Source organism: Staurois parvus, unplaced genomic scaffold (genome assembly GCF_062004578.1).
Source record: "Staurois parvus isolate SC_StPar_1 unplaced genomic scaffold, SC_StPar_1.0 ptg000229l, whole genome shotgun sequence".
NCBI lineage: Eukaryota > Metazoa > Chordata > Amphibia > Anura > Ranidae > Staurois > Staurois parvus.
The window spans coordinates 4,601,891-4,622,607 of record NW_028318025.1 but is presented as its reverse complement, the minus strand read 5'-3'; the positions used below and the strand labels follow the sequence as shown (position 1 = coordinate 4,622,607).

The 20,717-nt window shown below is 38.3% G+C and overlaps 1 protein-coding gene across 8 annotated transcripts in view; it reads left to right on the top strand.

The window, feature by feature from the left end:
* The window catches only part of MEF2C (myocyte enhancer factor 2C), a 354,593-nt gene extending 340,265 nt beyond the window's left edge, over positions 1–14,328 (top strand). For 6 of the 8 annotated variants that reach the window (XM_089679644.1, XM_089679648.1, XM_089679642.1 and 3 more), the window contains 2 exons: positions 1,612–1,744; positions 8,760–14,328. In XM_089679644.1, the coding sequence (XP_089535770.1) occupies positions 1,612–1,744; positions 8,760–9,078 (452 nt within the window). In that variant the 3' untranslated portion in view covers positions 9,079–14,328. The remainder of the gene's footprint in view (positions 1–1,611; positions 1,745–8,759) is intronic. The other 2 variants (XM_089679647.1, XM_089679645.1) reach the window with 1 other exon arrangement.
* The last annotated feature ends 6,389 nt before the right edge of the window (positions 14,329–20,717 follow it).

Genomic DNA, 20,717 nt, shown 5'->3' with positions numbered 1-20,717 from the left:
TTCAGTTTTATCCAGATGGCTCAACTTAAATGTACGACAGCCCCTCCCCCTTCGGGATCTGCTGTCTTTATCGTTGCATTATTGATCTTTATACAGTAGAACTAATCCCGTTTAGTTTGATTTTTAGTCATGAAACAAAATATACAGTATTTCTTTTTTGTGGAACTTAAATATATCTCAGTGAATGTGAGGGCTGTAACATTATATATATATATATGTATAAAAACAAAAAATAATTATCTGCACAAAATAAAAGATGGCCTTTTCATTAGAGAGGCAAATTCATGCAGCAGTGTTCAAACCCACTGAAAATAATTTTCTTCCAATAGAAAGCATAATTGCTTTTTTTATATTTTATTTTTATTGGAAGTAAATATAAAGGAATCAGCAGGGAAGTTTTCACTGTGTCCTTCATCTGTCAGATTGTCATGTGACTATGGTGAATATGCTTGATATGTGAAGCCGTTTAATTCCATCAGGGGGTTGATTTTGTCTGACCATGAAAATAACTGTGCAAATTCACAGTATGTTTAACTCTGAGCTCCAGACAAAAAAAAATAAAGCTGAATTCCAACAAAGTGCTTTTTTAGTGGTGGGGGGGGGGGAGTAGTGCTAAGAACCCCAATGTCAGGTTTTTATTGTGGTCTGCGTCCACAATGATGAAATGTTCCCTTTTTTCCTGTCATAACAGGGGGTAATAGGAAATCTTTCCAGTGGGGACATGGAATGTAACAAAACCTATTTATTTTGGTAAAATGGGGAATAGTTAGAACTTATGTCAGGTTACTATCACTGTCTGTGACTTTTTGCCAGTTGGTGTCCATTTCCTTTGTCACTTGTCCTAAGGTGAAATCTCCCCAGTGGGATCAAGGACAGCAATAAAAATTTGCCAAAAGTATTTACTTTGACCAAGTCTATTCAAAACTAAAAAAGAAAAAATGTTTTGGCATGGAGTAGGATACACTATGGAGTTGATTTACTAAGGGCAATTAGACCATGCACTTTGCAAGTGCAGTTGCTCCAAAGTTTAATAAATGAGCAGAAAATCTGATGACTTCTTAATCCAATCATGTGCAAGCAGAAATGCTGTTTTTTGTTTGTTTCCTTGTGATTGTTTAATCTTTTTAAAGTGAAGCTTTATTTAATTTATTAAGCTCCGGAGCAACTGCACTTGAAGAGTGCATAGTCTTTTTGCCTTTAGTAAATCACCTCCCCCCGTATCAAGTTTTTATTGCTGTCTCTTCACCCCTTTGGCCAGAGATTGGCTTTAACTAGGGCACATTAGGCTCAATTCACATAACTATTATGTGAGAATATATAAGAAGTCTTATTTTTTTTAGTGGCATTTATTTACAGCCCAAAAAGTTCAATACAGTTACAAAAATGGTCACTCAAAACAAATTTCATTACCTTGGTGTTAAAGCTTTGTGGATTGAGCCTATTGTCCAAATTTTGAATCAAAGAAGAACAGTATGGAGATCTTTTTATGCTGATGTATGTTTAAGCTGAATTCAGTCTTCATGATTCCTAAAATCCCTTAGACCACATAGAACATGTATGCATTTTGCTGAATCACTAACTGGAATACTTGTTTGTACATTTCTATTATAGAATACTCCCTAAGCAGTGCAGACCTGTCATCTCTCTCTGGGTTTAATAGCAGCGCCCTTCACCTTGGCTCAGTTACTGGCTGGCAACAACACCATCTGCATAACATGCCCCCATCCGCTCTCAGCCAGTTGGGGTAAGCTATGTCCCTAGGTACAATATGATGTAACATTAGACTGTGCACAATGTCAGATGTTAACATAACAACAGTGGATCCTACAAAGTGCATGTTTCCTTTATAACGTCCCTTATTTTTGGACTCAGAAAAGCATATGTTTCATTAATGACTTAGTTCATTTAGAGCCTACTATATCGGTATAGTGCAATTCCTAGTAAGAACCCCCCTTGGTTTGCCTTTGCATTTTGACACACTTCACAAGTGCTATAAATAATTTAGTGGAGTGTAATAAAACATAATTTTCCATGTTTGTACATTTACTGATTTACAGTACATTTTGGTAGGACCATTAAACCTAAAATGTTACTTTTTGTGAAAGAGCTACTAATATCATTCAAACATTAGTTTCTGTATAGGATTACCTATACAGAAAGTGATATAATTGATATTTGTCACTTTAGTGTGCATCCTGTTGAAAAACTGTTAACTCTCATTTAAAGTACACCTGTGCCAAGATCATGGACATTGAACATCATTACATATTCTTAACAAACAGCAAAAAAGCTTAAAAAAACTATCCCTTACCTCAGTAGCTGTTTGTATTTTGAAGTAATTCATTCTCAGAGATCATCAAAGATCACAACAAAGAATCTGAAGTTGGGTTTAACTTGGTTTTTACCAACACAGAATCATCTGCTGTGTGTTTATGTTAGATGGCTGGCAGACTGCCAACATTCCGAAGCATTAGAAAGTAATAACCAATGAGCTAAGATTTCTGTGCCTCTGTTGTGAAATTATTCCACAATGCCCATACTTACAGAAATAAATGTGGGCTTTTTTTTAAAGTGACTTTACTACTTGTTCAGAATATGTAAATATTTAGTGTGCACATTCTGAGCACAGGATCACTTTAAGTACAAATGAGACAAAAATGGAAACTTTTTCATACCTATCTATGAATGTGGTTTTTTGTTGTCTTGAAGTACCAGTCAATAATGTCAAACTTCATATTTTTCTCATGATAAACACCTTGATAACACTTACATTTTAACAGACTTAAAAATAGTTTGCACTCGGCCACATAAAAATGCTACAGTGTTCTATATAATACGCATTTCAACATACGCCATAGGACAGAATGATTACATGTGTATGTAGATATGATGTATTGTTTTTTTATATAGCTACTTATGCCCATATAAGTTAATATTTCATGTCAGAGCTCCTACTACTGGTAGGAAGGGCAAACACATGTAGTCTACATATACCTTAACCAGAGTAAGCATGTCAAATCAGTTTTACGTAGAGCAACATCTATTCTGGAAGAACAGCACACAAGTAGAGCTCTAAAGTGGTTTATAATTACATGGTAGACAAAGACAATAAGTATTTAATAACATATGGTTTTCAATTTGCTGTTCTTTTTGTAATCCTTCTGGCCAGCATTTTGATATCTTCCAGTAATTATCTTACCATGGATACTTAGGGTCTTGATAATTTAAAGTTATTGTCACAAAATGCAGGTATCCGGAACATATATTTTCCAAAGCGCTTGTTTGTTGCAACTAATTACAGATAGGTCCACTGCAAAGTCATTTTGTTTTAGCTGTAATTCCAATGTATGACTATATAAGGAAAATAAACATTGACTTACTTTTCATACAGAAATAGCATAGTTGCTTTTCCATCACAAGCTCCCGCTCTTCATACAAAAATGGTTTTACAAAATTAATCCAAAATAATAAAGTTTCACTTAATATTATTGTTGTAGTCTTTTATGTTCTAGCTAAAAAAGAAAAATCATCAGTATATGTAGAAAATAACATTGTGAGAAGTTATTAAAACCTAATTTAAAATAAATCCCCTGACGGGTAAAGAACCTGCGCACAAGAGCTGGCATTTGCAAGATCCAGTCACTACTGTAGACTATCACTCTTTAGCATAATAGCAGAAAAAATATGCAGTGTAATACCAGATAAACATGTTTATGGCCTGAGCAAAGACCCTTGTGAATGGCTTTTTTTCTAGAAAGAAAACAATTAAATGCGCAATGAAACCTGGCCAGAAAATGTTTATTCATGAAATCAATAGGACTGCACTTATAAGCATCCTAAAGGAACTAAAACTATAAATACTTTTCCCTAAAATTATACCGCCCCTCCCTATATATGCACAGTGCAGTGAACAGGGCAAGAGTGGAACATTTTAGGTACCTTTTACTTGTTTTTTCCTTCCCATACGTGCATGGGCTGATGACATAAACTAATAAGGTGTACACAACTTACACAGTACATCTCTCTTCTAAAGTAAGGGTTATTCCCATCTTAGACAATTGTCTCCAGAACGAGTGTCCGCACTTGAAGATTTCCTTTTGCCTCTTGTGCTGGGGACAACTCTAAAATGTTGGATTTCCTACTTTTTTTTGTTGACAATGGTCACCAGAACAATTAGAGGGGTAACTCACCCCATTGAATTTAAATTACCTAGTTGCATTCAACATTATTTTACATAAACATCATTTTCATGCATGTAAATGAGCATCTAAGATTTAAACAAGGGTGAAGATTATTATTTTGTAAAATATAATACATGTTCTGTGCACATTGCAGAATCTGCCAGCAGGGGGCACTTTTAGACAAATTATTGGAATAAGCAAGATTATGTTGTATTAGCCTGAGCTGCTGTTCAATCAGTGAAATCAGGCAGCATAGCTAATATTAACAGCCACAACTTTAGGAGTATTCATTATGAATGCTTGAGGTTATTATGTATTTGTGTATGTAATTAAAGAGAAACTCCACTAAGCTCCCTCTTTGCATTTAAACTAATTGTTAATCATAACCCTAACATACAGAATGAGTATATATATATATATATATATATATATATATATATATATATATATATACATATGCACTCAATCTCAAAAGAGGATTCTTAGATAATTATTCCCTATCATCCTGTGTAATCCTTGGTCTTCAAACACTGGTTTGTGATCGTTATTTATTTTGTATGACATTTTTCCTTAAATATAACATTTTTTACCTGCACATTTGTTAATGGTATTTGTAGCTCTTTCATGCAAATTGTATTTTAGGTTGTCTAATTATTCAAACAAATAGCTCTGTGCTTACCAGTTACATCCCATATGCTTTCTATCCCCAAATGTAATCAAAGGTAAAAACTTGACATGACATTTTAAGCAGCTGACCAAACATAGCTTAAAACTGGAATACCTGCTGTGTGCTTGTCACTAGTTAAACTTTTTTTATACCCAAGAACAGTTACTAATGCTAAAGTGCTAAATATGCTAAGAAGCTATTATATTACCTGTCCTTTCTATTCAATAAAGTGGTAATGATGATATGACAAGAATAGTAACCCAGTAATTCATTCAGATTTAAAATTTTTTAAGTGATATTAGTGGCATTTTATTTCTAGTTGGTTAAGGGTTACTGTATGTGGCCTTATTGAATAAATCAGTATACATAGGATATAAATATTTTTTAAGTACTTAAAGTGGAAATCCAGAAAAAAATTATTTATCATAATGGGGTGATGGATTGAAACTTCTGTCAGAATTATACATATGTCTATGTAACTTCTGTCAGAATTATACATATATGCATTGTGTCCCTATTAGGGAGATTTCCCATCCCTTCCTGACCTTATGACTCATGGTCACTGGAACAGGCAAAGAAAGGAGAACTCCCCAATACGGACATTCCAATAAAAACCTTAAAGATTCTATCTGGTGACCACTTCTACAGACTCCAGTTAAAGCTGTATTCAGGAGCATAACTAGAAAGCACAGGTCCCCATATCAAATATTTTAAAGCACCCCCCCCCCCCCCCCAACACCATAACTGCCATGCAAGCTAACAAAGGTCATATTGCAATAATTGCAGATTTTTGGAGGGGAAGGGTCTTTTTCAGCCAGGGAGCTAGAGAAGAAGGATAAGTGCACATTTTTTTAAAAGACAACTAACAAAGCCTTGATAAGGATATGGTATATGAAATGAGGCATTGCAGAGTAGGGAACATACCACATGGCATATGGGATAAAGTGGTGCTAAATAGTGATTTATAGCATGATATTTGCAATGAGCCATTGTAGAATAGGGAGCTTACAGGATGAGGAGGTATAGAATTGGAAACATACACTATGGCATACAAAATGAACCAGTGCAAAATTGGAACCATATAACATGCTTATGGAATGATCCAATGCAGAATGCAGCGTGGCTACACACTGAATCTGTGTGGAATAATGAACATACAGCTTTGCATATGGAATGAGACAGTGAGGAATGTTGAACATACAGTATGGCATACAGAGTGTACCAGCAGAATTATTTTATTACCTAAGGGCCTGTCCACACTTTTGCACTGTGGTAACCACACGTTAGTGTGATTTTCAATGGCATCCCAACACACCTTTTACAACAGATGTGTGTTGCAGCACACCACAATGAACAGTAATGTACTACTAGGCACTGCATTACAAAAAAAGTTTTACCATCCTTAATTTTTGATGCAATAGGCAGCCCAAAATGAATGGTTCACCTTATCATATAGGGCTACCCACTTCCTCATGTAGACCATGCTCTTTTATTAAACATATTTGCCAATTATTGGACCAGCAAGAAGCTTTTTTAAAATGGAACTAAAGTCTGTTATTAAAAAGCTGTGAGCAGTCAGGCTGTCCTGCACATGCCCACTGATCAAGATGGCTGAAGACTGGCACCCAGAAGAAGCCAGGAAGTAGATGCCATCACTGGCAAGAAACCTTGTGGGCATTGAATCGCTGATGCACAGGTAAGTAGCACAGTTTACTTCTGCTTTAAGCCTAAATTCCTACTTTAAAAAAAATCCCCCTTGCTTCTAACACTAACTGTGTTATAAAGAACATGACATTTTCCGGGTGAATGGCAAAATAATCTGAGCAGGCCATATGTGTCTAGATCCACCTACATTTTACAATTATGGTCCTATATTATCTAAATTTGAGAGTAAGCTTGCACAGGACTTTCCTTCACCTCTAGCAGCTGAAAGGAGCGTTGGGGAGTACAAGGACGAAAAATATATGCTATTGGGGAGGGCTGCATTGGTAAGGCACAGGTTCACTTTACATATATGCAACAGATAAGGCTGTCTTAGACTAAAGTGCTATATAATTTCAATATAATTTCACATTCACTAATGCAATGCAACAGTGTACGTGGGGCTGCCGCTCAGGCTGAGGCTTACCATGCTCTATACTGGTCCACATATGAGTAAGATTCAGTGACAGTTCAGCCACAGGGGTGAGGAGTGGTGGGTTCCTCTGTAGTTAAAGTATACCCACATTCACATCAGTGTGGATCTGCAGATGCAGTAAAAGCTCAGCAGATTGCTACTGCGATAGCAGTAGTTCTGCCAGTGGCAGTGATAGTTCCACGCTTTCAGATCTTTACAGGATGCTTGCTATGCTGGTTTTTAAACACTCAAACATTCATTCAGCATCTGAGCTGGAATTCTGGTTAACCTGAACAGTGCAATGAATACATTCATCCCTCTTCTAGATCTTTTACACTTTGATAATTGAACACCAATGGAAGTCACCTTATTCATCTACAAATTATATAGCGCTTTAGTCTAAGACAGCCTTATCTTTTGCATATATGTAAAGTGAACCTGTGGCTTACCAATGCAGCCCTCCCCAATAGCATATATTTTTCGTCCTTCCACTCCCCAATGCTCCTTTCAGCTGCTAGAGGTGCAAGCTTACTCTCAAATTTCGATAATATAGGACCATAATTGTAAAATGTAGGTGGATCTAGACACATATGGCTTGCTTAGATTATTTTGCCATTCACCCTGAAAATGTCATGTTCTTTATAACATAGTTAGTGTTAGAAGAAAGGGGGATTTTATTTTAAAGTAGGAATTTAGGCTTAAAGCAGAAGTAAACTGTTCTACTTATCTGTGCATCAGCTATCCAAAGCCCACAAAGTTTCTTGCTAGAGATGGCATCTTCTTCCTGGCTTCTTCCAGATGCTGGTCTTCAGCCATCTTGATCAGTGGACATGTGCAGGAGAGCCTGCCTGCTCACATATTTTTAATAACAGACTTTAGTTCCATTTTAAAAAAGCTTCTTGCTGGTCCAATAATTGGCAAATATTTTAATAAAAGAGCATGGTTTGAATGAGGAAGTGGGCAGCCCTATAATATCCAGCAAGTGTCTCTGATTGCAGGTCACACTCTTATTCTGATGGTAAAGAATAGTGAAGTATCTCCACCCAGAGCCACCAGACTAACATATCTTATTAGTGATGTCCTGCCAGCTAAGTCCTTCCCTAATTATTACTATCATCAGCTTATATGGCACTGTTTTAGTATAACTGTTCCAAAGACATATCATCTACCACAGCAAATAACAGTATGAAAACTGCAGTAAGATATTGCAACCAGTCAATTCATCTTACATTCTTCCTAACTCCTGGGAAAACTAAGATCTGATTGGTTACTGTCAGATTGCCCCAGATCCATCCCCCTTTACAAATCACCTACTGTTAACAGGTGTAAAGGTTCCCTGAAAAAAGTTGATTTATACTTACCTTACACCCTAATTTCCCCATTGCTGGGCATGCCATTGCTATCCTTCTGGGAAGATTCTTGGGGAATATAGAGTGAACTCTTGCACAAAAGTCGCTTCAGTCTATTGCAAAACTATCTTCTTGCAAGATTTTGGTTGCGCAATATTCCCCAGTATCTATTTGGCTGACTAAAGGGTGAGGTAAGTAAAAACCCCAACCTTTTTTTTGGTACATTTTAAATCTACTAATAGTCGGTGATTAGTGAAGGGAGAGGTGACCTGGAGAACAGTGTCATTAAAGAAGACTTTAATTAAGCTCCATTGGTGTAAATCTATTAAAAAGAAATGACAAATGTTTGGTCTTGCTGCTTAAAGTGTCTGTTTTGTGAGTGTTAGTGAGTTTAGAGGCGGTTTAAGCCTCCTCATTCTGTAACTGCGTTTCCTTTCCTCCTACAGAGCTTGCACTAGCACTCACTTATCTCAGAGTACAAATCTCTCCCTGCCTTCTACTCAAAGCCTCCACATCAAGTCAGAACCTGTTTCTCCTCCTAGAGACCGTACAACACCTTCGGGATATCCTCAACACACGCGCCACGAGCCTGGGAGATCTCCTGTTGACAGCCTGAGCAGCTGTAGCAGTTCGTACGATGGAAGTGACCGGGAAGACCACCGAAACGACTTTCACTCCCCCATTGGACTCACCAGACCTTCGCCGGACGAAAGAGAAAGTCCCTCAGTCAAGCGCATGCGGCTCTCTGAAGGATGGGCAACATGATACTATCATTATATATTAGGTTTTTTTTTTTTTTTTTTGCAGTGTGTGTGCTATACCTTAATGGGAATGGGGCAGGGTGGGTGGGTCGATATACTTTATATGTGCCGTGTGTGGGGAAATAAAAAAAAAAATAAAGTCAGGTACTCTGTTTTGTAAAAGTACTTTTAAATGCCTCAGTGATTCAGTTTAGGGGTAAAGTGAAAAGTGAACTGCTGAAAGAACAAGCTTAGCACTTAAGCTATCAACAGAAAACTTGTACAAAATAGGTTTTGAAGCTAACTTCTTTTTTCACTGTTGTGCTCCCTTTGCAAAATGTATGTTACAATAGATAGTGTTATGTTGCAGGTTCAACGTTATTTACATGTAAATAGACAAAAAAAAAGGAAACTTTTGCCAGATCTGGCAAATTTTTTCTAGAAGAGAAAGCAGCTGTCATGCAACATATGGTCAAATGTACAGAAGTTTTGGACAAACCCAGCAGCGGGTGGCTATGGAAAAATGTTGATCAGCTGGGCCACCTTACCAATGTAAACTATGAAAACACACAGAAATACATAAAAATAAAAAAATGGCACTTATCTGAACAAAAATAGGGTCATACTTCTCAGTGTTTTTGGCAGTTTACATATTTTAGTTGTTCTTTTCTGGGTATACATCACTTAATATATAAAAGATATAAATTATGTACATTACATTTTTGCTTATTTTCATATAAAAAGTTAAATGAAGTTTGCAAACATTTGTGGCTTTTTGTAGGTAATTTAAGCCAAAATGTGTTTTTTTCCTTGATAGCTTGGCTAATATTTTAAAGTCCTTGAATAATAAAATAAGTACAAGTTTTTTTTTTGTATAAAATAAAATATAAAAAAATATTGCCCCGGTCCATGAAGAACTCCATGCTTTTGCTAATTGAAATAACTGTTTTCTCTTTGTAAAAGTCTTTTTTTTTTTTTTAAATGTGTATTTTTAATTATATAAGATATTATTCAGACTCTTTAAGAACAATCTGTGAAAATTAACAAGCTTGTGTACAGCATTCTAATATAAAATAAACATTGAACTAGCAGGGTTTTATCGTTCATAGTGGGGAGGGAACAATTCTTTCTTGTGCTGCTGCAAACTGTATGTGGGTAGCTGTTTTGTTAAACTGCATTCATTTTGAGATCAAGGTTAGTGATATCCCAAGGATAACCATCAAGGTTAAGTTATTTTTTTTACTTAACCCTACATTTGCATCCACTTGGGTGAGCTGACATCCACTGTACATAACTACATGAAGGGCATTTATTTTGTATGACATTGGTTGGAATGTATCAATCAAAGGAACCAAGAGTAAGCTGACCATATATAGAGAGAAAAGTATGAACAATTAAAACAATTTTGATATTAGGATAGTCTTCGTCTCAAGAGTAATTATATCAAGCAATCTAGAGGTAGCGCAGAAAAGCAAACTCAACAGGTTCTACTTCATTAAATATCTAACACTAGTTACTGCCATCTTGGGGTCACAACAGTATGTGCATTCAGTGTGGAGATTCTAAAGCAGTGTGCCCCCCCCCCAGTATTGCTTTTCTTATTAGAATCAGTGGTGAGCTGTATTTTATATGTGACTAGTGAGGCTTCCAATAGCTTCCACTCAGCATAGGTGGTTGGGGGGAGATCATAAAAAGTGTCCTAATTCACAGGAATAAAATTTAGAGTCCTTTGATTCAGGGTAGAGGTTACAGCCTTTTGCATTTGGAAAAGGCTGCACCCCATCCTCCCAAATTTCATTGTACTTTGGTGTGATGCCATGGCAAAGTTTCTAGGGATCACTACACATGGGATGATTGTATAATATACTGTATAGTGAATAGGGGATGTGATCATTAAGTGGGAAAAAAAACATTCAATGGATATTTGGATGATTTGACAGAAAATGACTAAAACTCCTGTATATGGCCAGCTTTACGAACATTTCAATAACAATAACTATGAAACCATGTTCCATGTGATAAACCTTTTTAACATTTTGATGTGTCCATGATATGCAAATGTAACCGAGTTTACGAGTATTGTTAGCAGTAACTTGCCTTCTTGAAGGATTCTTTCTAGGGAATTGTAAAAAAAAACAAAAACTACAAGATATATAGCCATATTTGAAGTTTACCTAGCAACTCAGCAACACATACAGCAAACCGTAGTTGAAGAAGTTTGTCATTTTAATGACAGTGCAAAATATTGTTAGTCATGTAACCAGCAGAAAATGTAAGTGCAATTGTAGCAGAGCTTAGTGTAGTACATAAGATTTCACAGGGGCGTCCAGACAGATGAATGATAAAATGGTTGACAGTCTGCCCTCAGTTTTTGTAACTGAAAACAAAAACTCAAAGAATGAGAAGAAATCTCAAGGCAACCTGTGATGCTCTAGCTGTCATTGAACTGCAAGTCCTAGCACGTCCTGCAAGCCAGTGGCGGGCTAGGATATGTATTTCCGCTGAAGAGCTTAAGTTTGCCTACCTCTAAGGAGATCCGGTTTAGTAATTGAAAGCACAATTTTGTGATGAAGTCACTTTCTGTAAAGTGAAATTTTTTAACTTACTGAATTGTACCTTGCCAGCTGTTGTGCTGGCAATGCTATTTTATTGTTTTGCTTTTATTGCAATCCCTTTGTATTTAAGGCATTTTTGGGGCAGAGCCTCAGGTGGTATTAACAGTTACCATTTAGACTTGTGCTATATATAACAATGAAGATAAACAAGGCAACATTCTTTTATTGAAAATAAGCGCAGTGGCAATAGCAATTTGATTTTAAGCCCTTCATTTACACTTTCAAAGGAAACACCACAGAGTATACAAGACTTAGAAAACATTGCAAAGATCTACAATCATAAATAACTGTAAACTGTACAATGGAGGTATAAAACCTAATCTTCCTCTTAGAAAGAAAAATCACTTTCAGATAACTGTATGTGTTTTGTTTGCCTTTTATTTCCCTCCTCTAACATAAATTTAACAATACTGATGTGTGTTGTTCTTCCCATGTGTTTCTTTCAGGAACTTAAATTATATGTATTATTTCCATTTTTTTTATTAATAAGCCACTTGTACATGAATAAAGGCTGTTGCCTAAACGCAGAGTACTTCATTTGTTCTGAGTGTGCCATGTGCTGTGATGTCATCAACTTCACAGTATTTTTTTTATTTACCCAGGATGGATTTGACAGAAGATTCCATAGAATTTTTGTATCTGTGACAGTATTGAACACTGGCTGTGCAGCTGAGGCATTATCAATGGGGGTAATTTACTAAATTTGTTTGGGCCAAATAAGTGGAAAATAGATATATGTATGGTTAAACACTGGATTTTTGGGGATCTTATCTGTAGCAATTATTGTAAAAGTCCTGCACCATTGGCTTTTAAAGTTTCCATATTCAGTATGAGTAGACATCTGTTTTTGAAACAAAATTGATTTTTAAGCTTTTCCAAATGTGTATATATCAAGGCTAGGTGTCCAGGCATTTTGTAATACCCTGAAAATTTACCACCGACTTTCCTAAAAGTCAATGCAGGGACCTTGATAGTAATAATGTGCACAAACTCACAACTACAATTTCAGTAAGGAGGACCATATTGCATGAACTGGTCATTACGCTAAATGCTGTACTGCTGGACAATCAATCATATACCCAGTTTTTTTTCTCTAAACTATTGAAAGTTTAAAGGATAAGTTCACCTTTATACAAAAAATAATAAATGCACATTTTTTTGCAGGTAAAAACATGTGCATTTATTGTTTTTTGTTGCAGGAGCCTGTAAAGCATTTGCACCAGCAATCAGCAGATCGCTGGTACCATGCAGCTCTCCTGAAGATCTGTCAGTAGATCTGCTTGCCTGTACAGGATGTATGGGAAAGCAGATATACTGACAAACAGACTCAATTAACTACCACGGCACTCCACAGCACCGTGGTAGTTCATTGAGAAATAGAAGCCGACACCCGCTAGACTGACAGGACTACTAGCTTCTCTTTCACAGAGTTCAGTGAATGAGTGATGCGGTCGGAGCCCCGCATGGGCACTTTTTATAAAATTTGACAGCTATTGAGGGGGAGACGATCCCCCACTTGCTATCAAAGTGGGGGAGCAGGGGATAGCCTGATCATAACATGTTACATTTTACATTCTGCATATGGGTGTAACATATTATGAAAGGTAAACTAATCCATTAAATCTGATTGAATGTCATCAACAACCGGCAATTGGTACACTTTGCTGCTTTAAAACACACCGTTACCTTATCCATGCAGGGTAAAGTGACAGTGTGTCTGCAAAGAGCATCTCCTAACCCCCATATAACTGATACCTACTTCGGCACTCAAAACAGAAGTGTCGCTGACCCAGGGGACCAGTAATATCACACCCTCAGTCAAATGACAGTGTTTAGACGTGGCAATTGGTTTCTAGGTCTGGGCACCATGCCACATGCTACCTCATACCCAGAAGCTTTGGGTATGAGGGAACCAAGTGATATGGTCTCTTTAACTTCGATTTGGTTGGTTGGTTTGGTTTCCAAATCAATGACTGGCAGAATATAGTTCATGAGGTCTTTTTAAAACCCCTGATCGCCATTTTTGATCTATGAGATCAATGAAGATAAATGTGTGCATTTGCAGTTTTTAGCCAGCTATACAGTTAAAACTATAAAATGGTAAACCTATTTACACCACATTTGCCCTTATTTTGCTCCATAAAACTCTAGTAAATCACCCCTATTTTAACCAAAGATATTAAGCAATCCAAGACTTCTGGAAGAATGTGATACTGGAATTTAACACTTAATAAAACACCCATTGTCTTTTAAACATTAGAGTTATCCATTCCTGCTTTGACTTTTTACGCATTTGTGCTAGTCAAAATAATATTGTTCTTGCTTGGAGTGCTTCAGTTGGTTTTATGTATAATTTGAATTTTATTTTGTAGTTTATTTCTATTAGTATTTTAAATGGAAAGTTTGTAAAAGAGGGAGAACAAACGTTTCTTTCTAACCAATAATAGCAGAAGCTCACAGCGGCATAAGCTGGACTTTGTCGCCCCTAGATGGCAAGATGTTATATAAATTAAATACATCTGTATATCTTAAGGGACCTTATTCAGCTGTCTGTAGTGAACATATATGGATAAAAAATTGAAGGCGTTTCTCCTGCTGGTATCAAGGTAAAATTTGTATTTTGCGGATAAATAAGTAAAATGGATGTCTTTCATAGTGAACTTTTGTCTCTAGTACATTTTTTATGGATATATCAGTATGAATGTATTTGCCTTAAAATATCTGCCCACATATTTATTCACACATATCATATCCATACACTGCACATATCATAGCGTTTAGGCGTTAAATGCAATCTGTCACAAAGAAAAGAGCATCTGGACATGCAACAATTCATTAATTAGATAAAGTGACACATTTCTGTGTCCAGATGTTACAGTGTTATATAAATTCACCATAGCTGCTGCCATATTGAATAATTATATCTACTCACAGAGCAACACCAAGCACTTTGCTATAAGGTTGGGGATCTAAGCAAAAGGTACCAGCATTACTGGATTTTGTTTTGATTCAATGCAAATTCAAAACAAATTTGAAAAATAAATAATGAAATCTGCATTTCAACAATGTGGTGGTTATTTTATATACAACAGATTAGCTTAAATGCTTATTCAATATTATTATAATTATTATTATACAGGATTTATATAGCGTCAACAGTTTGCTTAGCCCTTTACAATATAAAGGGAGACAATACACCAATACAATTCAATACAAGAGGGTTAAGAGGGCCCTGCTCCTTGGAGCTTACAATCTAAGAGGGAGAGGCTGGTGGCACAAAAGGTAATAGCTGTGGGGGATGAACTGATAGGAGAAATAGAAGATTTGGTTATTAGCTGAAGGTGGCATAGGCTTCCCTGAAGAGATAGGTTTTCAGAGATTGCCTAAAAGTGGGCAGAGTAGGCAATAGTCGGATAGATTGGGATAGAGAGTTCCAGAGGATGGGGGAGGCTCTGGAGAAGTCCTGGAGACAAGTATGGGAGGAGGAGACAAGGGAACTAGAGAGCAGGAGGTTGTGGGAGGAGCGGAGAGGACGGTTTGGTTGTTATTTGGAGACAGAATTGGTGATGTAATTTGGGGCAGAGTTATAAATGACTTTATATGTTATTGTTAATGTTTTGAATTTTATTCGTTGGGCAATGGGAAGCCAGTGGAGGGACTGGCAGAGAGGGATGGCAGATATGGAACAGTAAGGTGGATTAGTCTGGCATCGTATTCATGATAAACTGAAGAGGGGATAGTCTGCGATGAGGTAGGCCAATGAGGAGGGAGTTACAATAGTCAAAGCGAGAGATAGCAAGGGAGTAAATAAGTTACTTACTGGTTTCAGAGGTTAAGACTGGGCGTATCTTGGAGATGTTGCAAAGCTGAAGTCTACAAGATTTGGACAGTGATTGGATTTGGGGCTGAAAGGACAGATGGGAGTCCAGGATTAAACCTAGTACTCTGGCATGAGGAGACGGACTGATGGTTGTATTATTGATCTTGATGGAGAAGTCAGGGGAGGAGGCACGGGCTGGAGGGAATAGTATGAGCTCCGTTTTGGAAAGATTTAGTTTGAGGAAGTGGAGTGACTTCCATGCCGATATGTCACTTAGTAGGATAGTAATGCGAGCGGAGACTGAAGGGGTGAGGTGAGGAGCACAAAGATAGATTTGTGTGTCATCAGCATAGAGGTGGTACTTAAAGCCATAGTCAAGTGACTAAGGGAGGAGGTGTAGATGGAGAAGAGAAGGGGTCCAAGGACAGAACCTTGAGGGACCCCTACAGCAAGAGGAAGTGGGGAGGAGGAGACAGAGTTATAGGTAAGGCTCAAGGAGTGCTGTGATAGGCAGGATGACAACCAGGAGAGAGCAGAGTCTCGGAGGCTAAGAGAGTGAAGTTTTTGAGGAGGAGGGGATGGTCAACAGTATCAAAAGCCGTAGAGAGGTCAAGTAGTAAGAGTATGTATTAGTGGCCATTGGTTTTAGCAGTTAGTAGATCATTAGTGAGTTTCAGTAGGGCAGTTTCAGTGGAGTGTAGTGAGAGAAAGCCAGACTGTAGAGGGTCAAGAAGGTTGTTGTCAGTGAGGTAGGAGCTCATTGTAGACTAAGTGTTCTAAGAGTTTAGAGGTAAACGGGAGCAGGGAGATGGGTCTTAAGTTGTTCACGTTGGTGGGGTCCAGCAAGGGCTTTATACAATACAATACAATACAATAAAATATAAAGAGCAGTGATGGGCATTTCCCTTAACAGCTAATAAAACTTCAACATCACACATTGCTCTTGGTCTTATTATAACCATTACAGTTTGGTAAAAAAATGCACAATCAGCCTTATGAAATAATATCATTAGACTAATATCACACTTGCAATTCAACTGATATGGAAGACAGCAAGGAAGTTAAATGCTTGCCTGGATCTCTCCCAGGTAGATGAGTTAGATGTCTCATTTCGCTATGGACTTACATTCTTCAGCATTTTTGGCATTCAGGGAACGTCTCCCCACTGATCCATCTGGTGAGGGAGCAACACATATAAAGCAGATTAGTTTTCTATCTGCACATTGTAGTGTCCTTGTCAATGCCAAGTTCTTGCCAGCAACAGGATTTTAAGTGGTATTAGCTGCCATACACGGTTTAAATTTTGGAAGATTCTTGTTGAATCAACCGGAATAAAAGCCATGTGTACCCCTGTGCCAACCAGCTTGACAAAAGTTGATTATTCAATTGACTTTTATTATAGGTACTGGATGAAAATTGTCTGCCGAGCAGCAGCTGCATGCAAGCAGATGCAGCCACTGTTTAGGTATTCTGACAGCTGTGGGTGCTGGCTGTCAATATACAATACTCAACAGGAGAGATTCGACCAATCAGATGCAGCCACTGCTTGGGTATTCTGACAGTCACTGGTACTGGCTGTCAGAATACAATAGCCAGTGGTGGAGATTAGTCCATTAGCCCTGTTTAGCATGGATGTTATATTTCTTTCATTTGGCCTGCAGGCTGAATAAATACATTTATAATTGTATGGCCAGCTGTAGTCTTTATTTAGCATGTCTGACGAATGCTAAGCTAATTAGAATGCTAATTCCAGTTATAACACCTTATTTCCCTCCAAACAAATTTATACTTATTTTTTTAAGACAGCTAAGAATTTAGGAATTAGAACACCTGAATTCTGTAAAGCAGTCAAAAAAGCATCTCTAATAGTGTCCAGTTGGCTAATGCTTTAAAGCAGAACTCCAGCCTTATAACTTTCCCCACACTATTTTTTTATCTGTAGTTTTGCTTAAAGTATTAATACTTAAAGCAGACATAAGGTCTAAAAAATTGCTAGGAAGTAGAGCTTTTTGCGAGATAAGGCATGCAAAAAAAACCTGTTCTCATTTTGCCTATTAATTTTTATTTGTGTACACCACCTGCTGCTCATGCACAGTGCAATATACACTCGCTGCCAAATCTCAGCATGTGTAAAATGGTTCTGGAACAATGTAACTCCATCCAGAAGGTGCAGAACTTTCCTCATCATCAGCAGCCATCCAATGGCTGAAGAGAAGCAGGATGCAGAAGAAGCGACCAAGAAGATGTCAGTGACTGCCAGTGCTAGATGAGGACAACCCTAGAGATAAATCATTCAAAACTGCTGCTGCACTCCATGCTACCTTTCCTCTTTAAAGTGGAGTTTAACGTAGAATTATTCTGTGAATTATAAAAAGCCACATAAAACATGCACCTTGATAAATGCATAGCACCATGTTTGACTTTTTATCAGTAACACCATGCTAATCATGGTGTCACTCACTCTAGATGGAGTTGACGATCATAGAAAATACACATATTAGACAGATTACGGGGATTATTTGTGACAACTTTGTGATTGCTGAGGTGTTCTCATGGCAAATTGTTTATAAGTAGACTCCTAATATTAGCTTTTCTAATTTCAACCCACTGCTACAGCTAGACATGACTTCCTCTGAAGAGGCATAATTACATAATATGCAGAATTTCCTTGGTTCCATGTATGTCTTTGCAGGCCCTTTGGTCTTGTGCACATGGGATGATTACATGAGTGCCCCATGCAGAGCCATATTTTGCTGGCACAGGGATGCACAGACTTTGAGTGCATCCCCATATCGCCAGTCCCATTGTTGTCTACTGGAACTTGCCACTACACAGACACAGTCTGTCCCAATGTGACATGCATGAGGGTGCAGGTCCCCGACTCGCCCTGTTTGCATTCAAGGACCTGCACCGGCACACACTCATACCCACACAAATTGTCATATTGGGACACAGTGTCCGGGCAGCCACATGTCCCAATAGACAACAATGGGACTGCCGACACATGGATGCACACAACACCTTTGTATCCCCGTGCCAGCAAAACACAACCCTGCACGGAGCACGCATGTACTCGCCACGTATTCACAAGGCCTTTGTCTCCAGACAGCTTATTGGGATCCAGTATACAGTGTCTGCAACTCTGTGAAGGAATCTTTCCCTCTACACCTCTTCCTTCCTGCCCCCTGCACACTCTGCCCGGATACAATGTCTGCAGCTAGGGAGGAACATTTCCCCTCTATACCTTTTCCTTCCTGCCCCCCCCCTCTTCCCTACATAGTCCATCAGGGTACAATGTCTCCAGCTATAGAGGAATATTTCATCTTTACACCTCTTCCTTCCTGCCCTCACCACTGTTGCCAACCTCCCGCAGCATTTTTTACTGGCAAAACATGGAAAAATTATCGACAGAGCACTTTTTTACTGACAACCTGAAAAAATGACATTAAATCAATCTTTAAACAGATTATACACAATATGGAAACACTGACAATACCCATTACAAGTAATTTGACTGGTTTACACTTACAAAAGTCAATACAGCATGAGAAATGATCAGCCCCTGATATTTACAGACAGTTGTAAAAATCACTGATTTTTACAAACTGTCCATATATTTACTGATGGTTGGCCTGTCTGTCAGGCTACATTATGTACACTATATTGCCAAAAGTATTGGGACACTTGCCTTTACACGCACAGGAACTTTATTGCCATCTCAGTCTTAGTCCGTAGGGTTCAATATTGAGTTGGCCTACCCTTTGCAGCTATAACAGCTTCAACTCTTCTGGAAAGGCTGTCCACAAGGTTTAGGAGTGTGTCTATGGGAATGTTTGAACATTCTTCCAGAAGCACATTTGTGAGGTCATGCACTGATGTCGGACGAGAAGGCCTGGCTCGCAGTCTCCATTCTAATTCATCCCATAGGTTTTCTATTGGGTTGAGGTCAGAACTCTGTGCAGGCCAGTCAAGTTCCTCTACCCCAAACTCACTCAACTATGTCTTTATGGACCAAAGTGTCTGGGTATGCTGATGTCTTAAGAGTTCCCTTCACTGGAACTAAGGGGCCAATCCCAACCCCTGAAAAACAACCCCACACCATAATCCTCCCTCCACCAAACTTTACACTTGTCCTGGCAACCACCAAACCCAGACACGTCCATCGGATTGCCAGACAGAGAAGCGTGATTCATCACTCCAGAGAATATGTCTCCAATGCTCTAGAGTCCAGTGGCAGCGTGATTTACACCACTTCATCCCACGCTTTGCATTGTAAGGCTTGGATGCAGTTGCTCAGCCATGGAAACCCATTCCATGAAGCTCTCTATGAACTGTTGTTGTATTAATCTGAAGGCCACACAAAGTTTGGTGATCTTTAGTTATTGACTCTGCAGACAGTTGGTGACTTCTACGCACTGTGCGCTGACCCATTCTGTCATTTTACGTGGCCTACCACTTCATGGCTGAGTTGCTGTTGTTCCCAGTTGCTTCCACTTTGTTATAATACCACTAACAGTTGACCATGGAATAGTTAGTATTAGGAAAGTTCTCCCACTTAAAAAGATGAGAGAGGCCTGTAATTGGCATCATAGGTAGACCTCAACTATGAGAGACAAAATGAGAAAAAAAACCCAGACAATCACATTGGCTGATTTGGAAAGAATTTATTTGCAAATTATGGTGGAAAATAAGTATTTGGTCAATATCAAAAGTTCATCTCAATACTTTGTTATATATCCTTTGTTGGCAATGACAGAGGTCAAACGTTTCCTGTAAGTCTTCACAAGGTTGGCACACACTGTTGCTGGTATGTTGGCCCATTCCTCCATGCAGATCTCCTCTAGAGAAGTGATGTTTTGGGGCTGTCGCTGGGCAACACGGACTTTCAACTCCCTCCAAAGGTTTTCTATGGGGTTGAGATCTGGAGACTGGCTAGGCCACTCCAGGACCTTGAAATGCTTCTTACGAAGCCACTCCTTCGTTGCCCGGGCAGTATGTTTGGGATCATTGTCATGTTGGAAGACCCAGCCACGTTTCATCTTCAATGCCCTTGCTGATGGAAGGAGGTTTGCACTCAAAATCTCATGATACATGGCCCCATTCATTCTGTCCTATACATGGATCAGTCGTCCTGGCCCCTTTGCGGAGACAGCCCCAAAACATGATGTTGCCACCCCCATGCTTCACAGTAGGTATGGTGTTCTTTGGATGCAACTCAGCATTCTCTCT